We start from the raw sequence: 26,570 nt of genomic DNA on the forward strand, positions 1-26,570 counted from the left end.
AACGGACGCACGGTGGCCCCCAGAGCAGCCATGATGATCAGCGCGGCTCAGATTAATGTTTTAATAGGCTATAAACATGGCATTTTATGCCATTCTGAGCATAAATAAGACTAATAACCCTGTGCGCGTGCACGCATTTTTATTATCATGTAGGCTGTTTCTACAATGAGGGGCCTATGGATGCTGACGGAGGCTAAAAAAAGGATTCAAATTTAGTATTTTTAAATGATTTTTAATCAAATCTTGTGTATCTCGTGGATGTCTCAGATGAAGTACAGTAATAACCTTCCACGAGGTATCTCGAGAAAAGCATGGAAAGGGTTTCTAAGCAAACTAAATAGCCACATTAGGAAATGCTTTGAAGTTTGGTCGGTACATGTTTGATAATATTTGGAACATCTGAGTACTTTTACTTTGGTACACTAAGTATTTTGATGCTGGCAATATTTTTGTACATTTCAACACCCCTCCCTCCCTCGCGCACGCACGCACGCACGCACGCACGCACGCACACACGCACACACGCACACACACACACACGCACACACACACACACACACACAAAAATCAAGGACATAATTGATGACAAATAGGATAATGGTAACAGCAGATCAACCGGAGCCAATACTACACAATCACAACAGTCAGAGATACAAAGTCAAAGCTGGGACCTTGACTGCATTTATCCAATTTATACTAAAAATCTTTGGCTTGAAGCGAGCCCACATTTTTTCTTCAGGAACAATATTTTCTAGTTAAATTTGGAATGTTCATTGACAGCCCTAACGCATACCGAGTGTGGATTATGTGGTGGCTCGCTGTGAAAGCATTCAGTTGCTGCTCTCCAACTCGGAATCATCTTTCAGTGGCTATTGTGAGTGTGTGTGTGTGTGTGTGTGTGTGTGTGTGTGTGTGTGTGTGTGTGTGTGTGTTCGTGTGCACGTTCGTGTGCGCGTTTTGGAAGGTGCAAAATGTATTGCTCAAAATGTAATATTTGTTTCACTGCATCTTTTATTACTGCCATATAAAATATGACCTTTTGTTGCAAAACTGTATTATTCGCTATTTAACCCAAAGGCAGATGTCAACACAGACATTCAATCTGCCTATAACATCTCCTGAGCCAAGACTATCACCTTTACTCTACACTCATTTCCCCCTAAAGGGATTTTAGACCAGATGCTGCTGCAAGTTGTATGTGAGACAAGGTGGAAGAGTGTGTGTGTGTGTGTGTGTGTGTGTGTGTGTGTGTGTGTGTGTGTGTGTGTGGTCTAGGCATGGCTATCATTGTGGGTACCCAAAATCCCCACCAGGATAGTAATAGCTGGCAAAATTAAATTGAAACATTTAAGTCCCCTTTGAGGGAAAGAGTAATTTTCATGGTTTAATATTTCTAGAACGACGGATATAATTAGTAAAAGCTTCTGGTTGGGATTAGGCATATAGGGGTTAGGTTTACAGTTAGGGATAGCTTTAGTGTTAGGAATAAAAAATGACACAAAACATTTTTAAACGAAAGATTGCTTTTGATGTCCCAACAAGGTGAGAATAAAGGTGTGTGTGTGTGTGTGTGTGTGTGTGTGTGTGTGTGTGTGTGTGTGTGGGAACTGGTTGGAATAATGTGTTCCTTCCACTCACTACGTTCTACCGTAAAACCCCTGTCAGGTGATGAGAAGCTGCCTGCTCACTCCTCATGCATTGAAGAAAGCATGAGATCAGTTCAGGGCTCTCCCCAGGTTGGCAGAGGAAGAGTAGCACCCAGGATTACGCAATTAGGCAATTGGCACCAGGTGAAAAAAACTCTTTGACTGCCAAAAATGTAACTCCGGTACCGTGGCTTCCTTGCCAGGAAGATGCACAAGGTCTTATTTAGAAAGAAATCACACACGTGTGAACTGAACGCTGCAAATCCCCCACCCCCCCCCCCCCCCCCCCTATCTCTCTCTCTCATTAGCAGGCAACAGTGCAGCACTATCTCTCTCTGTTTCTGGCACAACAGCGCCACTTTTGGTACTCATTGGTACTGGTGCTCATAGTCACAGACAAACATAGGTTAACACGGACATTGCTGTTCCTTGGAGTGGTTGCACCACTCAAAAACGAATTCGCCCCAAATGAAACGGAAGCAAAGGTAGCGATGATTTTTAATTAGCCCCTAACATCGATGTTTTGTTCGACCACCTCAATCTGAGCCTCAATTCCGAGAAAAACACGGCCAAAGACCTCGCTTATAATGGAAGTGGGCGGCGGAAAACATTTCATTGACGGACCACAGCGGAAGCGAGCGCTGCCTAGCGTCGGGGAAGCTACTAGTTAGTTAGTTACTTTATTGACAAATGTATAAAACATTGGGTCCAAACAATAATAAAAAACCCATTAATCAAAAACTTTAAAAGGTACAATACATTAAAATATACAATACACAATACAGAATCCCTTTACAACAGGAGCTTTCTATTGCTCCACTAGTGACAGGCAGGCATGTAGCATATGCAAAGTCTCTCTGTTAGTGCCCACAAAGAGTGCGCTCAAATCAATACCCTCATGTCCATATTTCACTCTGATATCTTGTGTGAGGGGACACACCAGTATGTGCTGTTCATTTTGTATACCAGTCTCACATTGGCAAAACCGCTGTTCAGGCGGCTCCATCTTCCCATTTCCACACGCAGTCTATGAGCGGACAACCGAAACCGTGTAAAGGTTATCCTCAAATAGTCCTCAATGTAAGGTGTACTGCTGGTGCTGGTATAGAGTGGGTGAATAAATAGATCTGGATTGATGGCTTGGTATGTCTTATACAGTATAGGGTAGATATAAGAGAGGCTATTCTGAATCAATAAAAACCCCCAGACTTCAAAGATGTCTTTGGCAGGAATCGGCATTGGGAAAAAATACGTCAATGACCTAAGACCTAAACGTTTGATAGTTTTAACCTCACTTTGAGCACAGATCACATGATGATTATAAAATAATAAAATATATATTTTCTTAAGTCTCTGTCTAAGTCTTCCTTAAAACTGTTTATGCGGCTAGCATTCTAAAATAGAAATAAATTCTAGTTTCTGAAATCTGTCTAAGGTTGTAGGTCTGCTATTTTTGAAAAATCGACTGACATAGAAACATAGCTTTTTAGGAAACTGTCAGGATGTAGAAGACATTTTTAGAATCTGATCTCAGGTCAAAATGGGTTAAACTATTTATGTGGCCAGCAAGTCTTTTTTCTGCCAGTTTTCCTTTGTTTTTGAGACCACCACACCTGCAGTCAACCTGGAACAAAGGGCAAAGAAGGGCGCAACAGTTTCCCCTGTACTTTAACATGTGTTGAGGAATATTTAGCTTTAGTTTAGAGTTGTTGCGATTCTGCCACAAATCCAACACATTGCTTAGTAGTGCATAGACCCTTGAGACCATCTTCTTTTCATCTATTCACAGCGATTTGTCAATCCAGCTACAGACCGCGGCCTCTGTGTAATTATGTTTGCTAATTATTCTACACCAACCTCTTGTGCTCTTATAGGCATCAAGGCACGATGGCGACCTTTTTAATAACAAGCCCTTCGTACGTACTTCACCACACGCTCCATTAGGGAGGCATGGCCCTGAAGAATGACAGGAAACACTGTGAGTGCTGAGGCGGAACGCAGATGCGGAGCGGACTCTTCATCATTGTGCGGCAATTGAAGTATAGCGCCTGGCTGTGTGTGTGTGTGTGTGTGTGTGTGTGTGTGTGTGTGTGTGGAGATAGAAATTGATGTGACAAAGAGGCTCTTTAGTGATAGAACACATTTAGCCGTATTTCATATGGCTAAATTACCTACTCGAAACTAGCTCACATGTGGTAAATGGTGCATTTATATAGCGCCTTTATCCAAGGCGCTTTACATAGATTGTGCATTACATTCACCCATTCATACACCGATTGCGGCGGAAGCCATGCAAGGTACCAACCAGCACATCGGGAGCAATTTGGGGTTCAGTGTCTTGCCCAAGGTCACTTCGACATGTAGACAGGAGGAGCCGGGATTCGAACCGCTGACCCATGGATAATTGGACGATATGCTCTACCTCTTGAGCCAGTCACCCCATTGTATTGCTTTGTGAGCAACATGTATTGTACATTTTTGAAAACGTAGAATGCTATAATGCCCAAAATAGACACACCAGGGTGAAAGTGATTACGGATGAATGGCAGTGTTACAGAGAGACAGTGGTTGACGGCGCCGCTTGGTAAAGATAATGGAGAGTGACAGGAGAGAGAGAGGAGGACAGGAGAGGTAAGTCCACACGAGGAGAGGGCAGTGGAGGCAAGACAAAAAAAAACACAAAGATTTCAGGTGGAAGAAAAGGGGGAGCAGAATGGGGAGTTGCAGCAGGATAGATGCTTAGATAAGAAAGAGCCCAGGTGTTGGAGAGAGTGAACGACCGTGCATGCTCGCGAGAGTGAGCGAACCGAGAGTGAGAGAAGAACCACCCACCTAGTTCAAGTGCCGACAGGGCCTGTCATGGATCACTCAGCCCTCAAACTCAATACGTGCTCCAGACTGCAGTCTAGGCCCTGGCCTTTCATCTCTGGCTCATTCACCTCTCATTCACCCGCCACATGATGTCTGTTCTGCTCCGACACAGCCTCCAGGGCTTTACAGGGTCTTTCTACATGGCAGCGTAGAGAAGTGTCATAGAGACGGTTCACACTCTCTCAAAGAGGGTTTGAGAAGCAAAGCAACACCCAAGCACCAAGTGAGCCATTTATAAATTATTATTAAATTAAGAGAGCGGCCGTATAGCTCAGTGTGGGTAGAGAACTACTAGAGAGGCTGTCTGTTAACCAGAGGGTAGCTGGTTCGCCACCCTGCCCCAGTCACTGTGACATACAGTATAGTAGTGCCCCTCAACAAGACACATGACATAACCCGAACATAATATATGACCGTCTAAGCAGCCATCAGCTGGGTGCAGCTGAAACGGAATTTCCTCAATGGGATTAATAAAGTCTTCATTATTATTATTATTAGATGTATTTTCAGGACAACTCCCATAGCAACACATATGTTTACTTCTTGATATTCCATGTAGCAATTCCTGCCTCTAATTAGCCTGGCATGGCCAGACTAATATCACTGCAAAGATATTAGTCTGGAACTTCGGTGGGGAAGATGTATTTCCAAGATGGTTTCCAGGCTAGCCTCCAATAGAGGGTATGACGTGACATCATCATCAAACCAGGAAGTTATGCAGGAACGCCCACTGAGTGGCAAAAAACTACTTTCTGGCCTTGACAGGCCATACATCCACACAGAAAAGTCATATATGATTGCATTAAACAACATTAACGATGTTAAACTCACTTTGCCTGTTGCTTTGCCACTCGATGTGTCATTCACTTTAAGCATGCGCATACTCTCTATATGCAGGCCAGTTGAAAAACCCAAAACAAAATACTGTGAAGAATCAAGTAAAATTACAACTGGTCCCAGGTCTAGATCAGTGTTGTGAGGCGTTGTGAGGTTATTTGACAGTTTGGCCAATCAGTTTGTTGATTACTTTTGATGCAATAAGGGTCTTTTTCTTGCCTCTGTTTTTGAGGTTTTAAAAAGGTATTAAAAGTCCTTAAAATTGTCACTTCAATGTTAGTCTCGCATGGCCAGACTGTTGCCTCCAACAATTTTCAAATGCTTCCGGTCATACGGAAGCTCTTTTGATGATTAAGTGAGAAGGCAGAAGTGAAGAGCCTCCTCCCCACTTTTGTTTCGTCTTTACAGTCAAGCACATTTATCCTAATATAAATGAAAATCATCAAAGCAAATTTGGGATGCAAGCAGAAGCCTCCACGTGGCGCACCCCGGGCAATGCTAAAGACAGAAACTGTACCACAGTGACTGACTTGAAGTAGCCAATTCTGCAACCACTGACCGTCAACGACAGTCACGTTTTTTCCTAGCCACTATGCCAGCGCTACTAGTAGTGACCTCAATCAATGTCGAGGGATACACTAGAACGAAGGCTGATGTGCTAGCGGCTAGTTGCAATGGAAGCGACATCGTCTGTATGCAGGAGACTCACCTGCGTCAGACGAGCAACCGGCCAACACTACCAGGGATGAAACTGGTAGCTGAGATCCGTCATCCCAAGTACGGATCAGCCATTTTTGTGAAGCCCCTGCTGGACGTCAGGGACTTCCACACTAACAGCACAGACACCAACATAGAGACTGTTACTATATGCCTGCCAGAGATCTCCATTACCTCGCTGTATAAACCACCTGCCAGCCCCTTTGAATGGACTGAACTACCACCTAAATGCAGGAAGAAGCATGCTGTAGTGATTGGAGATTTTAATTCCCACCACACAATGTGGGGATACGACACAACCAACAGCGATGGCGAACTGGTTGAAAGCTGGATGGAAAACACAGGCATGCAGTTGGAGCTTGTTCACAACTCTAAACTGCCCAAGTCCTTCAACAGCTGCCGCTGGAGAAGAGGCTACAACCCTGACCTGTGCTTCGTCAGCCAGAGACTAGCACATCTGTCTGAGAAAACGGTGCTGAAACCTCTCCCCAAGTCACAGCATCGACCAATCTCAGTCACGATCAAACCTGCCATAACAAAGTCCCAAGTACCCTTTCGACGCCGCTTCAACCTCATGAAGGCCAAGTGGGATGAGTACAGCGAAGGAATGGAAAAGACTCTAACAGACACTGAACCCACACCTGACAACTACACCATGTTTGTCCAGGCTGTAAAGAAGACTGCTTGCGCACACATCCCACGCGGATGCCGAAAAGAATACATCGCAGGCCTCACAGAGGAGTCATCACAATTGCTGGAGAGCTATGAAACAGAGTTCCAAAAGGACCCGTTCTCAGACACCACCAACGATCTCAGTGATGCACTCATGGACTCCCTAGGGAAGGAGAGGCGGAAAGCCTGGAAGGATCTTGTGGAGAACATCAACATGACTCAGAACAGCAAAAAAGCGTGGTCCACCATCCGGAAAATAAACGGTGATAAGATCACACCACCCGCTATATCCGATGTAACACCAAACCAGGTTGGGAGCCAACTGGTGGCCAACGGGAGACGAGCAGAAAAGCGCAGGGCCAAAGGACAACACCATCTCACCATCATCCCGGGCAGTCAACAGAACATGTCCATCCTAACCAAGCCCTTCACCCTTGAGGAGTTTGAAGCAGGACTAAACACCATGAAGCTGGGCAAAGCTGCAGGTCCTGATGACATACTGTCCGAGATGATAACCCACCTAGGCCCAGTCGCCAAACAATGGCTATTGGACATGTACAACATCTGCCTACAAACCCAGCACATACCAACGATCTGGAGGAAAGCCATCATCATTGCTCTTCTAAAACCCGGAAAAGACCCCAACCTCCCCAAAAGCTACCGGCCCATCTCCCTGCTTTGCACCACCTACAAGCTGTTCGAGAGACTACTCCTCAGCCGACTATCCCCCCAGATAGACGCTGAGCTAATCAGAGATCAAGCTGGATTTAGACCGGGAAAATCCTGCACAGGCCAACTGCTAAACCTCACCCAGTACATCGAGGACGGCTACCAGAAGAAACTGATAACAGGCGTTGCCTTTGTCGATCTTTCGGCAGCTTATGACACTGTCCAACACAGGCTGCTGATCAAAAAACTTTTCGACATCACAGCGGATGCCAAACTGTGCAACACAATTAGATGTCTCCTGAGCAACCGGATGTTCTACGTCACACTCAACAATAAAAAAAGCAGATGGTTCCACCAGAACAACGGTCTGCCGCAGGGCAGCGTCCTGGCACCTCTCCTCTTCAATGTCTACACCAACGACCAGCCCCTACCAGAAGGATGCAGCAGGTTCATCTACGCAGATGACCTAGCCATGACAACGCAGCAGCATACCTTCCCAGAAGTGGAGTCAACCCTGGAACAAGGACTGACAGATATGTCCACATACTATCTGGAAAACCACCTGCGTCCAAACCCCGGGAAGACACAAATCTGCAGCTTCCACCTTAAAAACAAGGAGGCCAAACGGGAGCTCAACGTAATCTGGGACGGAATAAGGCTTGAGAACCACCAGCACCCGGTCTACCTGGGAGTGACCTTAGACCGTACCCTCAGCTACAAAGAGCACATCCAGAAGACGAGAGCCAAGGTGTCCACCAGGAACAACCTCCTGCGCCAATTAACTAACTCAAAGTGGGGAGCTCACCCAAGCACGCTGCGCACAACGGCACTAGCCCTGTGCTTTTCTACTGCCGAATATGCCTGCCCTGCATGGTATAAATCAAGTCATTCACGCAAAATAGACCCTATCCTCAACGAGACCTGCAGGATAATGACTGGGTGCATCAAAACAACCCCCATACCCTGCCTCTACGCCCTCTCTGGAATCGCCCCCCCTGACATCCGCAGAGCAGTCGCCGCCAAAGCCGAGCGCACAAAGCAGGCCCATGACAACCGGCACTCACTGCACGAACACTTTGCCCCCCAAAAACGGCTCAGGTCCAGAAGCAGCTTCCTGGATACCACTGCAGAACTGGAGACCACACCATCTGTCGCCAGGACCGCGGAGTGGCACAGCCAGTGGAGCAGCATGGGTAGCCAGACAACCCAGTGGACAGAGAGAGGCATCACCCCAGACGAATGTCTTGCGACTGGCCATGATCAATCTTGGGCCGTCTGGAAAACCCTGAACCGTCTGCGGGTCGGCGAGGGACGCTGCAAGGCATCCATGAAGAAGTGGAAACTGGCTTTTTCTGGTGCATGTGTGTGTGGCGAACCACAAACAATGGACCACATCATGGGATGTATCTCTGCTCCACAATGCACTGGAGATGACCTGGCCGAACCAAATGCCGCTGCACTCGCCTGCGCCAACCACTGGAAAGACGTGATATAGAGGATGGCCAGACACGACGAAGAATCAAAGCAAATATAGCTTTATTCTGAGCAGAAATGGAAATTGGAAACTAACGTCACCCCAAAATCCCAAAGCCGTTCGTTCCATTTTTTTCCTTCACCTTTATGGAGCTCTCTCTCACCGTAGCTTCACTACACCCCTCAACTCTCTCTCTGCCTGCAGCAGACGCATCTCGGCATCTGTCACAAGGATCCTGGACGTGAGACAGAGATCCACAGTACTCTGTGAACTCAGCATTCTTCAGACTCTCCTCTGAGGATGCCAGAGGAGCGACAGATTGAGGAGGAAGGGAAGAGAAACGGAACTCTTCAAAGAGGGAAATGGGGATGGATGGGGCAGACGACAAGAGAGGAAATAGAATATTTCAAAGATAACAGCTATTCAACGCCTCTAGATCAAAATGTGCAGAATTAATGACTACAATGACTATAATCCCCGGTGTGGTGGCAAGGCAAGGCAAGGAGCTTGCACAGAAAGGAGAGCAGCTCAGAGATGGAGGCTTCGTAAAAACGACAAATGGAACATTGAAAGCGAGGGAACCTACAATGCACTAAAAGGTCAGAAAGGGCACCGCCTAGTCACAGGAATAATAAAATCTGTAGCCAGACGGATGGACAGATTGATTATTATAGGGCTCCTGCATAGCCTAATAAACGTCCCCTACAAAGATGAAGATATAACCAGTGATATACTGGTAAGATCCATGTAGTTTATATGGAGACAAAGAGTGGAAGATGAAGATATAACCAGTGATATACTGGTAAGATCCATATAGTTTATATGGAGACAAAGAGTGCAGTTCACAAAATAAAAGAGGGGGTTTGCAAGATTTGCTGGTAAAGTTCTTAACTTATTATGACAATGCAGACCCTTCCAAAAACACTGCAAAAACTATAATCGTAAAAGACCCTTTGGCTGGTTCCCCTGACAAGTTGACGTTCATAAAATGAAGCTGTAACATGTGCTACAGATTTAAATAAATAAATAGCCTGTGATAAAGTAGACACACACACACACACACACACACACACACACACACACACACACACACACACACACACACACACACACACACACACACACACACACACACACACACACACACACACACACACACACACACACACACACACACACACACACACACACACAGAGTGACAGGGTCGGGAGAGAAGGTAAGGTGGGGCTGACTGCCTTCATCTGCTGTTGTCAATCACCCGGCAGAAGTCACTCCCTGGGGGGGCTCCTCTTCTGACCTTCATTTGACCTTTCCATTAACTGTCCAAGGGTCATAATCATCGCCTTCTATTGAATGGCAATTGTAGAGAATGTAGTGTGTGTGTGTGTGTGTGTGTGTGTGTTATCTGAAACTAATATCTAACATTTTCATAGGTCTGTAGTGTAGTGTGGCTCTGCAGGACGCTAGCCGTCTAAGAGGGTCTGTCTGTGTGTCTGTGTAGCCGGAGATAATCTGGCAAACTGCTGGATCAATCAAGGCCGTACATTTCTTTTGCACCCAGCAAGTAGACCACAGAAGTAACTCCACAATCTTTCCCCTCCTTCACATTATGTGTGACGAACTCATCCCAAACCCAGGGTGAATGAGGGAACACACCATCACGCGATAAGTACAGTCCAGTGAACAGCAGATTTATTGGCCTTGTAGCAAACAAAGAGTTTCTCGGCTCTCTCAGCGCTGTGTAAACTGGAAATCGTAAACTCAGTCACAGAGTGACAGTAACGAACTTAGAATGAACAGAGTCGACTGTCCAAAATAAATATACAGTCACGGTGCCAGCTTTTCTCACATAGGGTGTAGTTCCCTTAAATACAGCCCATGTAATTGCCCTGAACTAATTACCTGATCTGCTGCAGGTGTGCCTGTGGGTTGGCACCGATCCGTTCAATAGTTCATTGAAAAGTACGATGATGGCGAGGGATGGAAGAGGGTTTCTAAAAGTGCAGCATCTAGGGAGCGGATTTTTCCGATCACGCGATTCCCTAGTTCCTAGTTTCAATGAGAGTTAAATGGAGACTCATAGGTTGACGAAGAGCGCCATCTAAGCGTAAAAACTAAAAACACACTACACACGTCAAGAGACGTCTTTGGCGAGCTTTGGAAAAAACATAATGTCATATTCAAAATCGACCGTAGGCCAAATATACAGTATCACATTTTGTAACTAACCTGCTGTAGTGTAGACTAGAATATCTCTCATGTTGTTCTAAGTGCATTTCATACATCCCTTAGGGCTGGACCACACATGGACATATGACATCATCAACTCAGTTCCAATTGAGTGAAAGATTCTCTTTTTATGAAAGAAAGAAAATGTTTAAGGTGTTTTTATTTTAAAATTTTAGTTATAGAGGGCAAGTATAATGTTTTAAGGCATATTTGTCATATTAGCCAGGGATCCTTTTAAAACGTTAAAATGACACCAAACATGTGAAATATCCCTTTAACGCTGATTTAATTTGTTTGCTAGATCTAAAGAATGCTGAAACTGATACAGGAAAGTTCATCCTTTTTTGTTTTGTTTTACATCTTCTAGGGATCATTTCTGTCGATATTTTAGAGAGATAAATCCATTACTGTTCTCAAGAACTATCCAAAGTTTTCCAAGACGTTTCATTCGTTTTCTCCTTTTGCTGTATTTTCCCTGTAAAATTACTACGTATATCCCCAGGGTGTTCCCAGGAGACATGGAGGCACCGTCTACTAGGGGCCTGTTAAGAGTTTTGTGCAGTGCCATAATAGTGCTCTAACTAGACACCCAGGAGGATAGTTTTGTGCAGTGACATAAAGTATAGGTTTGTGATTCGGAACCGAATGAACCGATGCTACTTAAAGCAAAAGGAAAGTTTTACATTTTTTACATTTTTGCCTGCCATAGGATGTTAATTGCGAACGAAGTGATTGCGAACGAAGTGAGCACTAACTATAGAAGATGGCCAAAACTGTCTGTCTGTCTGTCTGTCTGTCTGTGTGTCACGCTGTAACACCACCCGCCCGCCACCAGAGGGCAAAAGATTGGGAGCAAACCAATACGAACTGAAATTGGAAGATACAGAGGTCTGTCTGTGTGTGTGTGTGTGTGTGTGTGTGTGTCTGTGTCTGTGTGTGTGTGTGTGTGTGTGTGTGTGTGTGTCAGACTGCCACAACAGCTTTGTTCGCTTCCCGCGTTTACGCGTCTTACTTGTGGTAGGGTCACAAGAAACCTCTATAAAACAAATTGCCCAATACAGACAGCCGTTCAGCAAGTGGATTCATGAATGTATGCATATAGACAATATGTTAGGCCTATAAAAAAAAAAGACTATTTACCAAATGTCCCACCCGTCCACCTCGGCTACCAGTGGTTCTCAAACGTTTGAATTTCAAGGACCGCCATAACTCTGAGTTACAGACCAAGGGTCCATTTAGAATGGAACCGCCAGTAGGAATCATTAAAGGAACCATTAAGGGATTGGACCTTGAGAGGATGTCGTTAAGGAACGAAAAATCCTTTACAATCCAAAAGGATCACAACCTAGTTGTGCCATAGTGCCCTAACTCGGCACCCTGGATGAGGGCATGTTAGAGTTGTGTGCAGTGTTCTAGTGCTCTAACTCGGCACCCTGGATGAGGGCATGTTAGAGTTGTGTGCAGTGTTTTAGTGCTCTAACTCGGCACCCTGGATGAGAGCATGTTAGAGTTGTGTGCAGTGTTTTAGTGCTCTAACTCGGCACCCTGGATGAGGGCATGTTAGAGTTGTGTGCAGTGTTTTAGTGCTCTAACTCGGCACCCTGGATGAGGGCCTGTTAGAGTTGTGTGCAGTGTTTTAGTGCTCTAACTCGGCACCCTGGATGAGGGCATGTTAGAGTTGTGTGCAGTGTTTTAGTGCTCTAACTCGGCACCCTGGATGAGGGCATGTTAGAGTTGTGTGCAGTGCCATAGTGCTCTAACTCGGCACCCTGGATGAGGGCATGTTAGAGTTTTGTGCAGTGTTTTAGTGCTCTTACCAGACACCCAGGATGAGGGCATGTTAGAGTTGTGTGCAGTGTTATAGTGCTCTAACTTGGCACCCTGGATGAGGGCATGTTAGAGTTTTGTGCAGTGTTATGTATAGTGCTCTTACCAGACACCCAGGATGAGGGCCTGCTCCTCAGCGCTGAGATCTGGCACTTGGTAGTGATCTGGCTCAGCAAGGTTGATCTGGTTCAGCACTGTCTCATCAGTTAGTTCAAGGTCCTATGGAAACACAAGCACTGTCAGATCTGCACACACATGCGCGTGCGTGCACACACACATGCTTCTCTTAAATGCTTTCCAAACTCCAACTCTTTAATTAATCTACACCGTTTCAAATCAGGGTCCTCCTCGCACTCGCTAGGAGCATATGGTCTGTTGCACGGATTTAATCAAACTGAATTATGAGTGAAAGAGGTGAATCCTTGCCAGATGTCGAACACACAATTGTTAATTTGTTCTTAGTGATTGAGTGGTGGACATCCAGGCAGACGCAGAATCCGTGTGGTACACTCAAATACCAAACAACCACTTTAGAGTACATTTCATAACAAGCAGTGGTCCAGCTGAAGGCCTGAAACACAACCTCTGTTGAAGCCATATCGCTTTGTCTCATAAACAAGCAACAAAATGTCAAAATGGTGTGAAAGTTGTTAAAAACCACTTGGCTAAAGTAAACGTGTGGCGAGACGTTGCTGCCAAGAACACCCAAGAAAATGTATTTTTAAAATAGTTTGAATTCTGAATACTGTGGTGGTCTCCTATTCTCTGAGTTAACAATCATGGGCAAATTAGAGAAAGGCCAGGCCTGCACAGCACAGCTCCCGTTTGTCAGGTAGCAGAGACAGATAATAAACAAGACGAGAATGTACACTTTCAATCACACCCTATGTTGTATGAACAGTGAAAATAGCTGATCTACGAGTTCACAATGCGTCCCATGTGAGCTTGTAGATCAGCCATTTTCACTTTTCTTTTCACTTATTTTTTTAATGTATTGCCTATAACACCTGTACAGCAATCTCATCAAATTCTACTTCATTAAATAATTTCAAACATAAGTTTAGGACCCACTTAATTGACCAGATTACTTAATTATATTTCTTTGTATCATCTCTTCTTTTCTCTAATCATGTAGATAACCTATAATTCTAATCATGTTCTTGTTGTTTTTTTTGTTTTGTTCTTGTTTTATATACTGCAATGATGTCTTCTGGATATTCTATATCTCTTGTACAATGTTTCATTTTTGATTTACATAGGTAGAGGCCTCGTATAAGCCCCTTGGGCTTTTTTGCCTCAGCCTAGCACTTTACCCTTCTTATATTTATATGTTCACTGTGTTGTTTTTTATACTGTGCTGAATAAATAAATACAAATACAAAATAGAGCTGCCTGGTTATAAGTGGTTACGTATACCCGAGTTAAGCAGATATGATCATACTCACATACAGGCATGTACATACTGTACTAAACACTAAAACAGCCTGTGACACGTAGACATTAGACAATACATCGGCTCCTGTTTTAGCTTGCAATTCTCCCCGTCACTCTCTCTCTCTCTCTGATGTTCCTCCCCTAATCGTTTTACCTTTGACTGCTTTCATTCACCAAGCTGATAAAAGAGGCAGCCATCTGTGGCAAATCGCAAATCTGGTGCTTAATCCCATATTGTATTATTTTAAAACATGGAGTGCTTCTTCAACTGACTCAATCTCCCTTCCTCAATGGTGCGGAACAGAATAATGCTCTTCAATAGGGCTGGAAGGAAATATAGGTCTATCTCACATTCAAAGGCATCCTTGATTCCTAGAGACAGACCTGCTGATTGACACAATGCTTTGTCTGCAGCTCAAGACTGAAGAGTTTGGTGATTGATTAAAGGAGACAGGCACCCAAGGTTGTTTGTCGATGGAGCCGTTTAAGCGGTTGTGCAGAGAATGCACAGATCTTCTATTAAGAATGTCACATCTTCTGAAGCAAACTTGACCGTGGATTCACTTTAGCAGTTTAAAAGTTAGAGAACCAATGTCAATATAAGCTTTTAACATAGGCCATTTTGATGGATAAACAATGTAATAACATTGTCTGTGTTTGTTTTGAGTGTTACTACTGTATGTGCGCATGGACAACTCCTGTCGAGTTAGCTAAGATCCGGGACTTATTTGAATGAATACAAATTTATTTTAATCTGAATGGAAGAGTATGTTAATAACTACTGTAGTACTGATGCAGTTGGTTGATCTCCTATTGAGACAGTTTTACCCTGGTGTCAGGGAGGACATGGTTGGTTGATCTCCTATTGAGACAGTTTTACCCTGGTGTCAGGTACAGTAGGACACGGTTGGTTGATCTCCTATTGAGACAGTTTTACCCTGGTGTCAGGTAGTACATGGTTGGTTGATCTCCTATTGAGACAGTTTTACCCTGGTGTCAGGGAGGACATGGTTGGTTGATCTCCTATTGAGACAGTTTTACCCTGGTGTCAGGGAGGACATGATTGGTTGATCTCCTATTGAGACAGTTTTACCCTGGTGTCAGGGAGGACATGGTTGGTTGATCTCCTATTGAGACAGTTTTACCCTGGTGTCAGGCAAGGAAAATTACTGGGTATTTTACTGGGTTCAAACTGACACAAAATGTGTTTTTTATTAATTCTGATCTGATTGAAAAATAGAAATATAGGCCTCTATCTTATAATATGCCTCCTTTCAATAAAAGCCTGGTTGAAACAAATAGAAGCCCCGGGTCTCTATCACAGGATTTACGGTAGTCAAACTTCCATTAAAGAAGAAAAGACAGAAGCTGTAACAATATGACTTTGCACTGAGAAAGACAATTACAGCATACACAGTAAAAATATATTCAGTGTTAATTTAACAACATAATGCACCCCATATGTGTCGATTTGGGTCCATCATTATTCATTACACTCTGTGTTTAACCCACTTTGGGCGGGAACCCCTTTTGGTGTTAGCATTATGTTATGCTTTAGCCATTGAAAAATAGCAGATCTACAAGCTCATAGCGCGCCACCGAGTGGCGCGCTACGAGCTTGTAGGTCTGCTATTTTTGAAAAATCGAACTGTCAGGATGTAGAAGACATTTTTAGAATCTGATCTCAGGCCAGAATGGGTTAAATGGAAACTGAGGATTTCACTCTTTAGGAGCATAATAAGTCTTGCACTGACAAATAGTGTGCCGACTAGATTCCTGATTGCTCAAGGGCCTTTCCATACCGATGGTGGTTTTTGATTGGCCAGTGAGGGAGAGCATCTGTGCCTTTCTTTCCTCCTCCTCCTCCTCTTCTCTAACATTCTGTCCATTCCAGACAGGCAGCCACCGAGCTCTGGCTAATGACAGACTTGATTGAGCCCATTTGCTCCCTCTCCCTCCAGTAATGAGGGCATTAGTGGTCTGAGCAGAGCACAAGGATCTGGGCTGGATCCCAGCCACAGCGGATCAGAGACGGAGCGAGAGAGTCGTTGGCCGGAGGCCAGCGATGTTTTTGGGAGGTTTTGGAACACATACAAGGGGAGGAGGCCCATTTCTGTGGAGATGAGAGTGCATTTCCAGAATACCGTTGGTACTTGGGTTTGTCCCCTCAGGTTATACAGGTTGATTGGATTAGGGTTTAACTCCATAACTCACAATCACCCCCAATGGAACCGCATGGACATTTACCATATACAGTATGTTGGTAGAATACTTTCAGTCTGAAGGTGAAGGTCTGAAAGATTCAGAGCTTCACGAATGGTGCTTCAAGACGTACAGATGAGGGAGGCAGCTTTAGGGTTGTTTTTTTAATCCCATGATTTTGTAACCCATTTTCTGTAGGAAAAAACTTTCACCTGGTGCCAATTGCCTAAGCTGTAAATTCCGGGGCGCTACTCTCCCTCTGCCAACCTGGGGAGAGCCCCGAACTGAGCTCATGCTTCCTTCAATGCATGAGAGAGGAGTGAGCAGGCCGCTTCTTATCACTTGACAGGGGGAGTTTCCGTGGTACAGTAGGTTGTAGTGCGTGGACTAGTTCCTTTCTCCTCCAGCAGGCGCCCTGGCTGACCAGGGGGAGGCAATATAGAGGATTACTGCATGTTTTTTGTGAGGGTACCTACTCTAGGGGACACAGGGAGAACATGCAAACTCCACACAGAAAAGCCCTTTTGCCAACCCCATCCAGGGTATTATATGGGCACTGATGACACAGAGGAGAGAACACGTGTCCACAGTGTCCCCGGCGGGAATCCAACCGGGAACCTTCTAGCTGTGAGGCGACAGTGCTACCGACTGCGCCACCGTGCCCCAGCGGCACGCCACCGTGCCACCGTGCCCCAGCGACCCCATTGTGCGATAAAATATAAATGATGAATTAATCTTCTCAGTGTGACGAAAACTACCCCCACCAGATTTCTGCTGTATTAGTCAAGCAGAGCCATCGCAGCTCTATTCTTCATGGGCTTGAGGCTTTTCACCTTTCAGATTAGTGCACAACAAGAAACCTACCTTGCACAAGCTACAGCTACAGCTAGTCAAAGGCAAGGAAACTAAGTGATAGTGTGTGCATCACAGATATAACTCAAACATGGAATTACGCCCTTATGATTCAATTCCACACTTCTGATAACAGCAGCTTGGGGGAGAAAGTAAATTGATGCACCATGGAAGGGATGATGATTGGAATCCCAAGGATATAAGCACAATTCTCTCTCTCTCTCTCTCTCTCACACACACACACACACACACACACACACACACACACACACGCACACGCACACGCACACGCACACGCATGTGCACAGCTATCAAAAGGTTCAAAGTTGTCAGCAGAAGAGATTGAGCGCCCTGTGATCCAAAATAGACCCTCTGTAGGAGAAAAGCAGTCTAGGGATGAAAGTTATGACAGAAGAAGGAAGACAAATCAGAGTTGGAGAAGACGTAACATTTTTTTAAATAAAATAACTAAAGACACTTTTACTGTTGATCCTGAACCCTTCATCTCCCACAGTCACTCTTCACTACCAACATCTGGAAAGTTCGCCCTACTGGTGTGTGTGTGTGTGTGTGTGTGTGTGTGTGTGTGTGTGTGCGTGCGTGCGTGACCTTCCTCTGACCCACACAGTACCATGGGGGACTCCACCTGGCACTAGTCCCCCTAATCGGTACTTCATCATGAGGGGGGATGACACAGGGTTGCACTCCAGAGTGTGAGTTTAACAGCTGGGTTCCGTCTGGCACACAGCCAGCCATGTATGTATGTATGTGGCTGGTACTGAATACAAGCTCGGATATATAATAATATAACACTGGACATATTAAAGATTTGCACAAAAAATGCAATATATCATCATCATAGAGAACGGCTGAAAAATGTCTAAAATAGGTAACCTGTGGTTGTATCCCTTGAAGCTCTATACTGTTGTACATACATAAATATACATGCAATGCAACACACACACACACACACACACACACACACACACACACACACACACACACACACACACACACACACACACACACACACACACACACACACACACACACACACACACACACACACACACACACACACACACACACACACACACACACACACACACGCGGGTACCTCACGATACGATATATATCACGATATTAGGCCCTCGATAACGATAATATCACGATATTTGATATATTGCGATATATCGATATATTGTATTAAATTTCATCAACGATATATCACGATATCTGCAACTACAAAATACTTTGTAATAATTGTCGTGCTCGGACACAGGGAGGGACACACACATAGCTGTCTATAGGAGTGGTTGCACCACTCAAACACTAAATTAATACTCAACTAGAAAAAGTGCCCTTCTGGGCACAGGTCTCCACCAGGAGGATAGGACTGTGTGAGATGTTTGGCAAAATGTTTAGGAGTAATATAAATAAGTAATATGTTTGCCTTTGATGGCAATTGGATGATTTGAGGCATTTTGTTCCAAGAATGTGTTTTGCAAAAATCAACCTGTTGGTGGCGCTATAACAGGCCAATGTGAAAAGGGTGGGATATATTCCTCAGCCTAGTAAGAAAATGTGTGAAAGATTTGACGTAAATTGCATGCTGCGTTCATGATTTGAGGCTTTTGTTCAAAACGGGGCAATCTTGCAAACTGTGAAAGCCAATTATAGCCAATTAGGATGGAATATGAAATATCGGACAGATCCGACTTGAGCACATGACCATAGAGATACTGTGTAACGATTTTTGAGATTTTTGGACAGAATCTGGAGGAGTAATATCCAAAAATGTGTTTTACAAAATTCGGCCTCCTGGTGGCGCTATAAAAGGCAGATGTGGAAAATGCAGGTCAAAGGTTTGTCCTTGGCCTCTAGGGAGTGTGCATGCAACGTTTCACGCAGATCGGTGCAGTTTTAGGTAAACAATGTGAAAAGCTGCCTCATGGTGGCGCTATAACAGGCCGTTCTGGAAAATGCGGGGCAGAGGTTCATCGTTGGCATCCAGGGAGTGTGTGTGCAAAGTTTGGCATCGACCGGGTTAACGGTGCCTGAGATTAGCTGGTAACGGACGGACGGAAGGACACACGGACGGACACACACACGGACGGAGTGCAAAACATACTCTCTCCCCATGCCTTCGGCCTGGTGGAGACAATAAACTCCCCCTTTGCCTCATACCCTCATCATAATACCTCACAAACACCACCAACTGACCATTATCACTGGCATCATCATAATACCTCACAAACACCACCAACTGACCATTATCACTGGTGTCATCATAATGCCTCACAAACACCACCAACTGACCATTATCACTGGTATCATCATAATGCCTCACAAACACCACCAACTGACCATTAACACTGGTGTCAGTGGACTTGTCCACTGCTGGGGAAATGCATTCTGCATTTTGTATTCCCACAAAGCTGTTTGGACAAATCACCATCCAGTAATTCAGTACTTCTGGTTGCTGTGGCATCTGAGATTTATTTATCGCGGGAGGACGTATCGATATATATCGCAATATGGATATTTCAGCACACCCCTAACACACATACATACACAAGTACCACATGGCACATGCCAAACAAATAATGGATAGTGGATGTTATTCCAAGGTCAGTTCATCTCGACTGTTGTACGAGGAGTGGATCCACCTGAGAGTACAGGACCATAAAACCATCAAGAGGAATGATAGGTGTGAAAAGCACTGTCACTTGCCATCGCCTTAATCTAAGGTGACACTTCGGCCCTGTCCGGGGGGAACGGGGGGTGGTGGGCAGTGTTCACAGTGAATAACTGAGGCCAGGAGAGCATGGAATTATGGTCTGTAAGTGACCCATATTCTCAGCCATGACCTTCTCATCAGTCAAGCTTGATTGTATGTCTGAACAGGGTTTGTAATGCTGACCGGTCTCGTTTAAACCATGCCGTGCCATGCTGTGCCTAATCGTGTGCAGCAGGGAAGCACAATATGAACTGTTATCAACCACACCTCATCGTGGTCGGAATGGTTCTCTGCAAACGAGGAAAACAGTTTTTCATTTCTAAGGCTACACGACAAATGGTTTCCAAAAATATCATAGGTGCCATCCGTTTAGACGACAACGGTGTTTGCGGGTGTTGAAACTAGAACAAAGTGAAACCACCTTCCAGAGTGGAAATCTTGAAAATGTCTAAACATGCAATCCGATGCAAAACGGCAAAACGTGTGACGTTACGGCTCTGTTCATTTCATCCCATGTAAATAATAAACGCATGTGCAATCCGTGGGGCTCGGGTGCGTTTGTGTGCCACGACAGTGTGCAGCGTGTGTGTGTGTATGTATGTCTGTGTGTGTGTGTGTGGGGGGGGGGGGGGTAGGAAGTAGATGTGTGACTGGTCTATCTGGCAGCGCATCCCCGGCGCCACTTAGCGACCTGGCATGCACACTACAGCGTTTTAATCATTGCTGCATCTAGTAGATAGAATATTTATTTCCACTACGATCGCACCACCAACCGTTGATAATAACAGCATTTCACAAACAAAAAAAAGGCAAACGGTCCATGCGTTCCTTCCTGTGTTATGGTCCGTTGAAAATGCAAAATAAAGGCAGAAAAGCCCAAACAATATTGTTAGCAAAAACACGCACGCACGCACGCACGCACGCACGCACGCACGCACGCACGCACGCACGCACGCACGCACGCAGGTCACATGGCTGTGTGGACTCTCCATGACTCCATGACTCCTTGGATTTAGAACAAAGATGTAGAGAGGAAATGTGTCCTGAGTGCAGTCTCCTCTCCTCACGTCAGCCAGTCTACGGCTGAGGAGCCAAGTGGTGGAGAGCAGGTTGTGTCTGTGTGCGTGGGTGTATTCATGCGTGCGTTTCTATCAATAACCGTAAAATTGAGTGGTTATTAATTGTCTACTTAGAGTAAATGTACATAAACATTATATAATTGATATTATATACAGTATGGGAATAATATCTGTGTGTGTGTGTGTGTGTGTGTGTGTGTGTGTGTGTGTGTGTGTGTGTGTGTGAGGGGGGAGGCCTGCATGCGTTCGTGCGTGCTGGTGAGATCCAGTCTCTGCTCAACGCAGGGCTAACCAACTCCACCTGACCTCACCGGTAGACCCAAATAGACACTCAAGAATGCACAATAAAAACTCCTCCGGTAATATTTAATAGGGAGGAGGGAGAGTGAGATGGATTCATGTGAAGCGAATGTGAAGCTTCCACTGAGCCAAAGAATAAACTCCAGATACCACCAGGATGACATCAGGAGTCCAGGAGTGGACATCCCCCTCTGCTGATGACACTGGGTATTACAAATCTTTTGCCCCCACTGCAGTGGCAAGAATAGAACAAGATGCCCCCACTACACCCCTCTTCAAACCCTTGGTCAGACCCAGAAAATTGCCGATAGCCTATGCTACTAAACAAAGAAATGAAACTGACAAAGGAATTGACCGTATTCACACAGTGGCCATGTTGCTCTTAATTAATGGCTGAATTTACATGGCCGTAAATTCATCTTTTGTACAATAATACCACTAAACATAAGGCTACGGCATTAAGTGAATTAAGTGAAAAGTGAATATAATCTACTCCAGTGGTTCTCAAACATTTTGAGCTTCAGTACCCCTTTTCCCGTTTGCTGAATCAACGTACCCCCTTTAATCAACAACAACATTTTGATTAGAAAATACTGACATTAAATGTCCAGTTTTTATGTCAATATGTTGAAAATAAAAGTAAGTAGAGTATTGTTTTCTATTCAGTTGTGCTAGTCAATATAGTTACTTAATTTAGTTTAAACCTTTATAGAGCAGCACATTCACATACATTTGTCATTTCCATTTTCTCTCAAGTACCCCCTGTAGTACCTCTGTGTACCCCTAGGGGTACACGTACCCCCCCACTTGAGAAACACTACCTTTGGCAGGCTGGCGGCTGGGGTAGGGGCTGGGCTCCGTTCACCATCACATTCCTCCATAATGTCCTTCCGCTTGACTTCTAGGAGGAGCTGCGCCAAAAAGGTCTGCTGGAACCGAGTCCGCTTCCCGAGGGCGCCTGATCAGTCCAAACAGAAACCGTTACCTTTCTCCCAACATTACCATTTCATTTGGCATAGCTTGACAATTCTTGCTTACACACTTCATACTTTATGCACATGAACGTGCAAAGCTAGCATCAACCCATCATGTAACAATTTCACAATAACTGACCATATTCAAACAGCGGCCATTTTGCTCGACATTTAATGTACTGTCATCTTAATTTAAATGCCTTCTGGGTTTCTTAAGACCACGCTGGATACAGTATGAGAGTGCAAGCTGCCTTTTCGTTCTACTGGTTGGTGTTGAAGTTATATTCTTTTTTTATTTGATCTAATAAGAGGATTTTAGTCATTATACCAATTCCCCCAATTGTGTATAGTTCCTGTCAGACTGCTAACCCCTACCCTTGGGTCTTGGGGTCTTCATAGATAAACATTTTTGTAGACAAACATGGCTGATAAGCGTGGAGTTGCCAGCCACTTCTTTCTGTGGGAGGGCGTAACGCACGTAGAGGAACATGCTATGCCTCCATGTTCTTCACCCTGCTGAACAGGCCAGACGGACCTGTAGGTGTCACTAGCGCAACTACAGACAACACTCTTCCCTGCCAGCTTCTGCTGGAAGCACCGTGGAGATATCGAACCCCAGAAGCTACAGTGGTGGACAGGAACTTTCCCCTTGCGTGGGCAAACTTTTTATTTTATTTATTATCATTATGTTTATTGCCCATCTCTTCCAACCAATAATCAAGCAACCACCTGTCCTGGTCCAAGTAATAAATGGTAAATGGTGCATTTATATAGCGCCTTTATCCAAGGCGCTTTACATAGATTGTGCATTACATTCACCCATTCATACACCGATTGCGGCGGAAGCCATGCAAGGTACCAACCAGCACATCGGGAGCAATTTGGGGTTCAGTGTCTTGCCCAAGGACACTTCGACATGTAGACAGGAGGAGCCGGGATTCGAACCGCCGACCCATGGATCATTGGACGACCTGCTCTACCTCCTGAGCGACAGCCGCCCCCAGGTAATGACAGGGAGGTGGTTCTATAGTACCTACCGGTCAGGTTCATCTCCAGTCCAGACAGCTCCTGAGCCTTCTGGATGTGTGTGTTGGCATGCTGGTATTCATAGTAGGACAGGTGGACGTACACACACTCCAGGTGGAACTGGATGGCCAGGTTCCTGTGGCATCTGTCTGAGAACAGAGTCTCACACTTCAGCACTGCAGCAGGAAAAAAAAGGGGAGAAGACTCGTCAAGAATCTATTGGCATGAATGGAGAGACTGATTCAACTTGGATGAACCAAATCTCCTTTTGTAGACATTAAGGAACCTGGACTGGACGCTGAAAATGTCCCATTTTCACAGTGCATTACATTTGTTTAAAAAAAAAAAATCACACCCGTGTGAACTGAGTGGTGTAAGGTCTTATATAGACTGATCAGCTGTGGTCTGACGTAATGAAATCACACCCGTGTGAACTGGATGACCATAGCAACCATGCTCATTTTTTTTTTGGTACGGACAGACACGTAAACTAACAAAGCCAGTTGTAGGAGTGGTTTACACCACTCAAAAATGTATAATTACAAATAGATAAATAATAATTAGACAATTAGTACGCTCTAGATCCTTTCAGCTGCGTTATCTTGGATGTTCTCCCAGCACAGCACGTAACCCGACTGCCTCTGCACTCCCCCCCTGCCACAGCATCCCAACCCAGCCCCACCCAGAACAAAGACCTTGAGGCGACACATTAAAAAGACAAGTAGATCTGAGATATGGAGGCTGCTACGGGAAGTGTAGTCTATCCTGTCTTGCTAAGCCGCCATCCCCCACCCCCCCAATCTCACTGTTAGTCTGGTCTCGTCGCATGTTGTGGACAGATTGTCCCTGGATGAAACCAGGAGAAAACGAAAATGTGTATAATTCATGACGAGGCGGCATACACTCTCCACAGTCCCCACTCCAATCCAACATTCATGAGGAATCTGTGGTCAGGGACTGATGGGGGGCCTGTGTGCACGCTAGGTGAGGGAGATTTACTCGTAATGCCTCCGTGTCACCTTCACCGCTCGTGATTTCATGAAGAAAATTAGCTTCTTGCGGTGATTTGACACCTGTGCAGCAGTGAAAGACTAAAGGAAACACATTTTTCCACACATAAAATGTAAGTACCATCAAAACCCCTTCCCCTGAGTGGAATTATGTCTCGATAGCATCTACCCTGACACTAGTGAAAAGAATGAGTTGGGCTAGAGCAAAGGGAAGGAGAGGTGCGAGACATTATCCAAAGTCACCTCGCAGGATGTAACGTGGACAGACAAACTAAACAGTGACGTAGCCCCACACCAGCGATGTGTGTTACATTAAATTCCACTGCTATACACGACCAAAAGCTCAACACAGAGCCTTTCACTCCTCACAGAGCACCGTGTTTGAGTCAGTCACCGTGGCGTGGCGCATGGAAGCAAATTAAAATGTTTCTGCATTCGGTTATACCTTTACAGCAACGCCTTCATGATGTTTGCCGTCTTGAGTATTGTGGAATGATCGATATCAACTTGTATTCCCATTCTGTGCCAGTGCTGTGCTCTGATGAAAACAAGCTAATACACATGCCGGGGATAGAAATAAGACTCAAAGTCAAGGCGTCGGCATGTTTTATTCATACCGCCCTTTGTCGACTAGAAAGCACCGCTGGCTCCTACCTCGACCGGTGTTACTGACAGTTGCAGAGGAAAAATGGGATTGCAGCAAAACAAAAAGTTTAAATTAAAAACTTCTCCCGTATCTGCATGGTTCTGATACAACACTCGCACTCGCCTTTCTCTTCATCTCCATAGAAAAAGGAGTGTGTGGTCCATTTTTTCCATTTCATTTTTTATTGTTCTGGAATATGGATTGGGTTTCTTTGTTACCATCCACCACTTCCAGAGGCCTCCCCACCCTTCACACTCTGTTAAATTAACATTCACAACTGCTCCCCACCCCCACCCCCCCAAACACACACACACACACACACACACACACCCCAAGAGTAATCTCAAACATGTTCCAATGCTCTTGATAAGGTCAATTATAATTAAAAACCAACCTTAAATGTTCCCTAATAACAACCTCACTGGTGGGTCCAAACAATGAGACCGAAAATTGGCTCTTGTTTACGAGCATGTGGCGGCGTGAGACAGGGGGGTGGAAATTAGATATTTTGTCGCACAATACTGACTAAACCAATTAATCAAAGACTATTATTCTGCTAAACATAAACAAGAATGGATAATAAACTGATTGCATTTCCCCAGCAGCATGAGTGCCAAAGCCACAGTTAATGAAAGTAAGTAGGAAGGGCCTCATCAAGCCAAAGTCCCTCCATGTGGAATAGTCGGAAAATGGGGGGGAAAAGCATGGATTTCTCTGGGGTAATCTCCGCATAGCTAATAATCTCCCTGGGTCTGCATGCGTGGGAGCCTGGGAGGGGCATGGGGGAACCTTTTGGCACGCAATCTGTCAACGCTGAGAGGTGTTAAACACACAAGAAACATGTGTGTGTGTGTGTGTGTGTGTGTGTGTGTGTGTGTGTGTGTGTGTGTGTGTGTGTGCGCATTCACTGCATTAGAAGGTGTTGCATGTTTTACGTCCTCTCAACCATCAGTGGGGAATCAACCGTTTGACACAATACACACAAATACAATATTTCCCTTAATAAATAAATACATAAATTGTACAGGCATGGTCCAGAACCACCCATCAGGCCAACAACAGCTTGTAGGACGTTTTGTTGAACGTCCCAGTGATCTTATTATGCAGACTTTAGCTAATCGACGGCAAAGTCAGGCAAGTTTTATAGAGATTGGGAATGTTTGATGTGCATGCATTGTTCAACCACCAGAGATCTGTGCTGCCTTGCGTTGTCCTTTGTATTACTACTGGCAAACTGTTTTCATTTACGCTATTCTTGGACTTGTATAGTAAGTTGTTCTGGATAAAAGCATTTGCTAAACGCCTAAATTGTAATTGCGACCAAAGGTCGCAATCATATATCACGTCATATATTGTGCCCAGGT

The 26,570-nt window shown here is 44.9% G+C and overlaps 1 protein-coding gene across 1 annotated transcript in view; it reads right to left on the bottom strand.

Annotated features, from left to right (window-relative positions):
• ttc27 (tetratricopeptide repeat domain 27) overlaps window positions 1–26,570 on the bottom strand; it is a 174,091-nt gene that overhangs the window by 112,468 nt on the left and 35,053 nt on the right. Inside the window, exons 6-8 of the mRNA XM_079512396.1 lie at window positions 23,562–23,726; window positions 22,372–22,508; window positions 13,050–13,162 (exon numbers count right to left, since the gene is read on the bottom strand). Of these exons, the coding sequence (XP_079368522.1) occupies window positions 13,050–13,162; window positions 22,372–22,508; window positions 23,562–23,726 (415 nt within the window). The remainder of the gene's footprint in view (window positions 1–13,049; window positions 13,163–22,371; window positions 22,509–23,561; window positions 23,727–26,570) is intronic.

Source organism: Electrona antarctica (genome assembly GCF_951216825.1).
Source record: "Electrona antarctica genome assembly, chromosome: 10".
Classification (NCBI taxonomy): domain Eukaryota; kingdom Metazoa; phylum Chordata; class Actinopteri; order Myctophiformes; family Myctophidae; genus Electrona; species Electrona antarctica.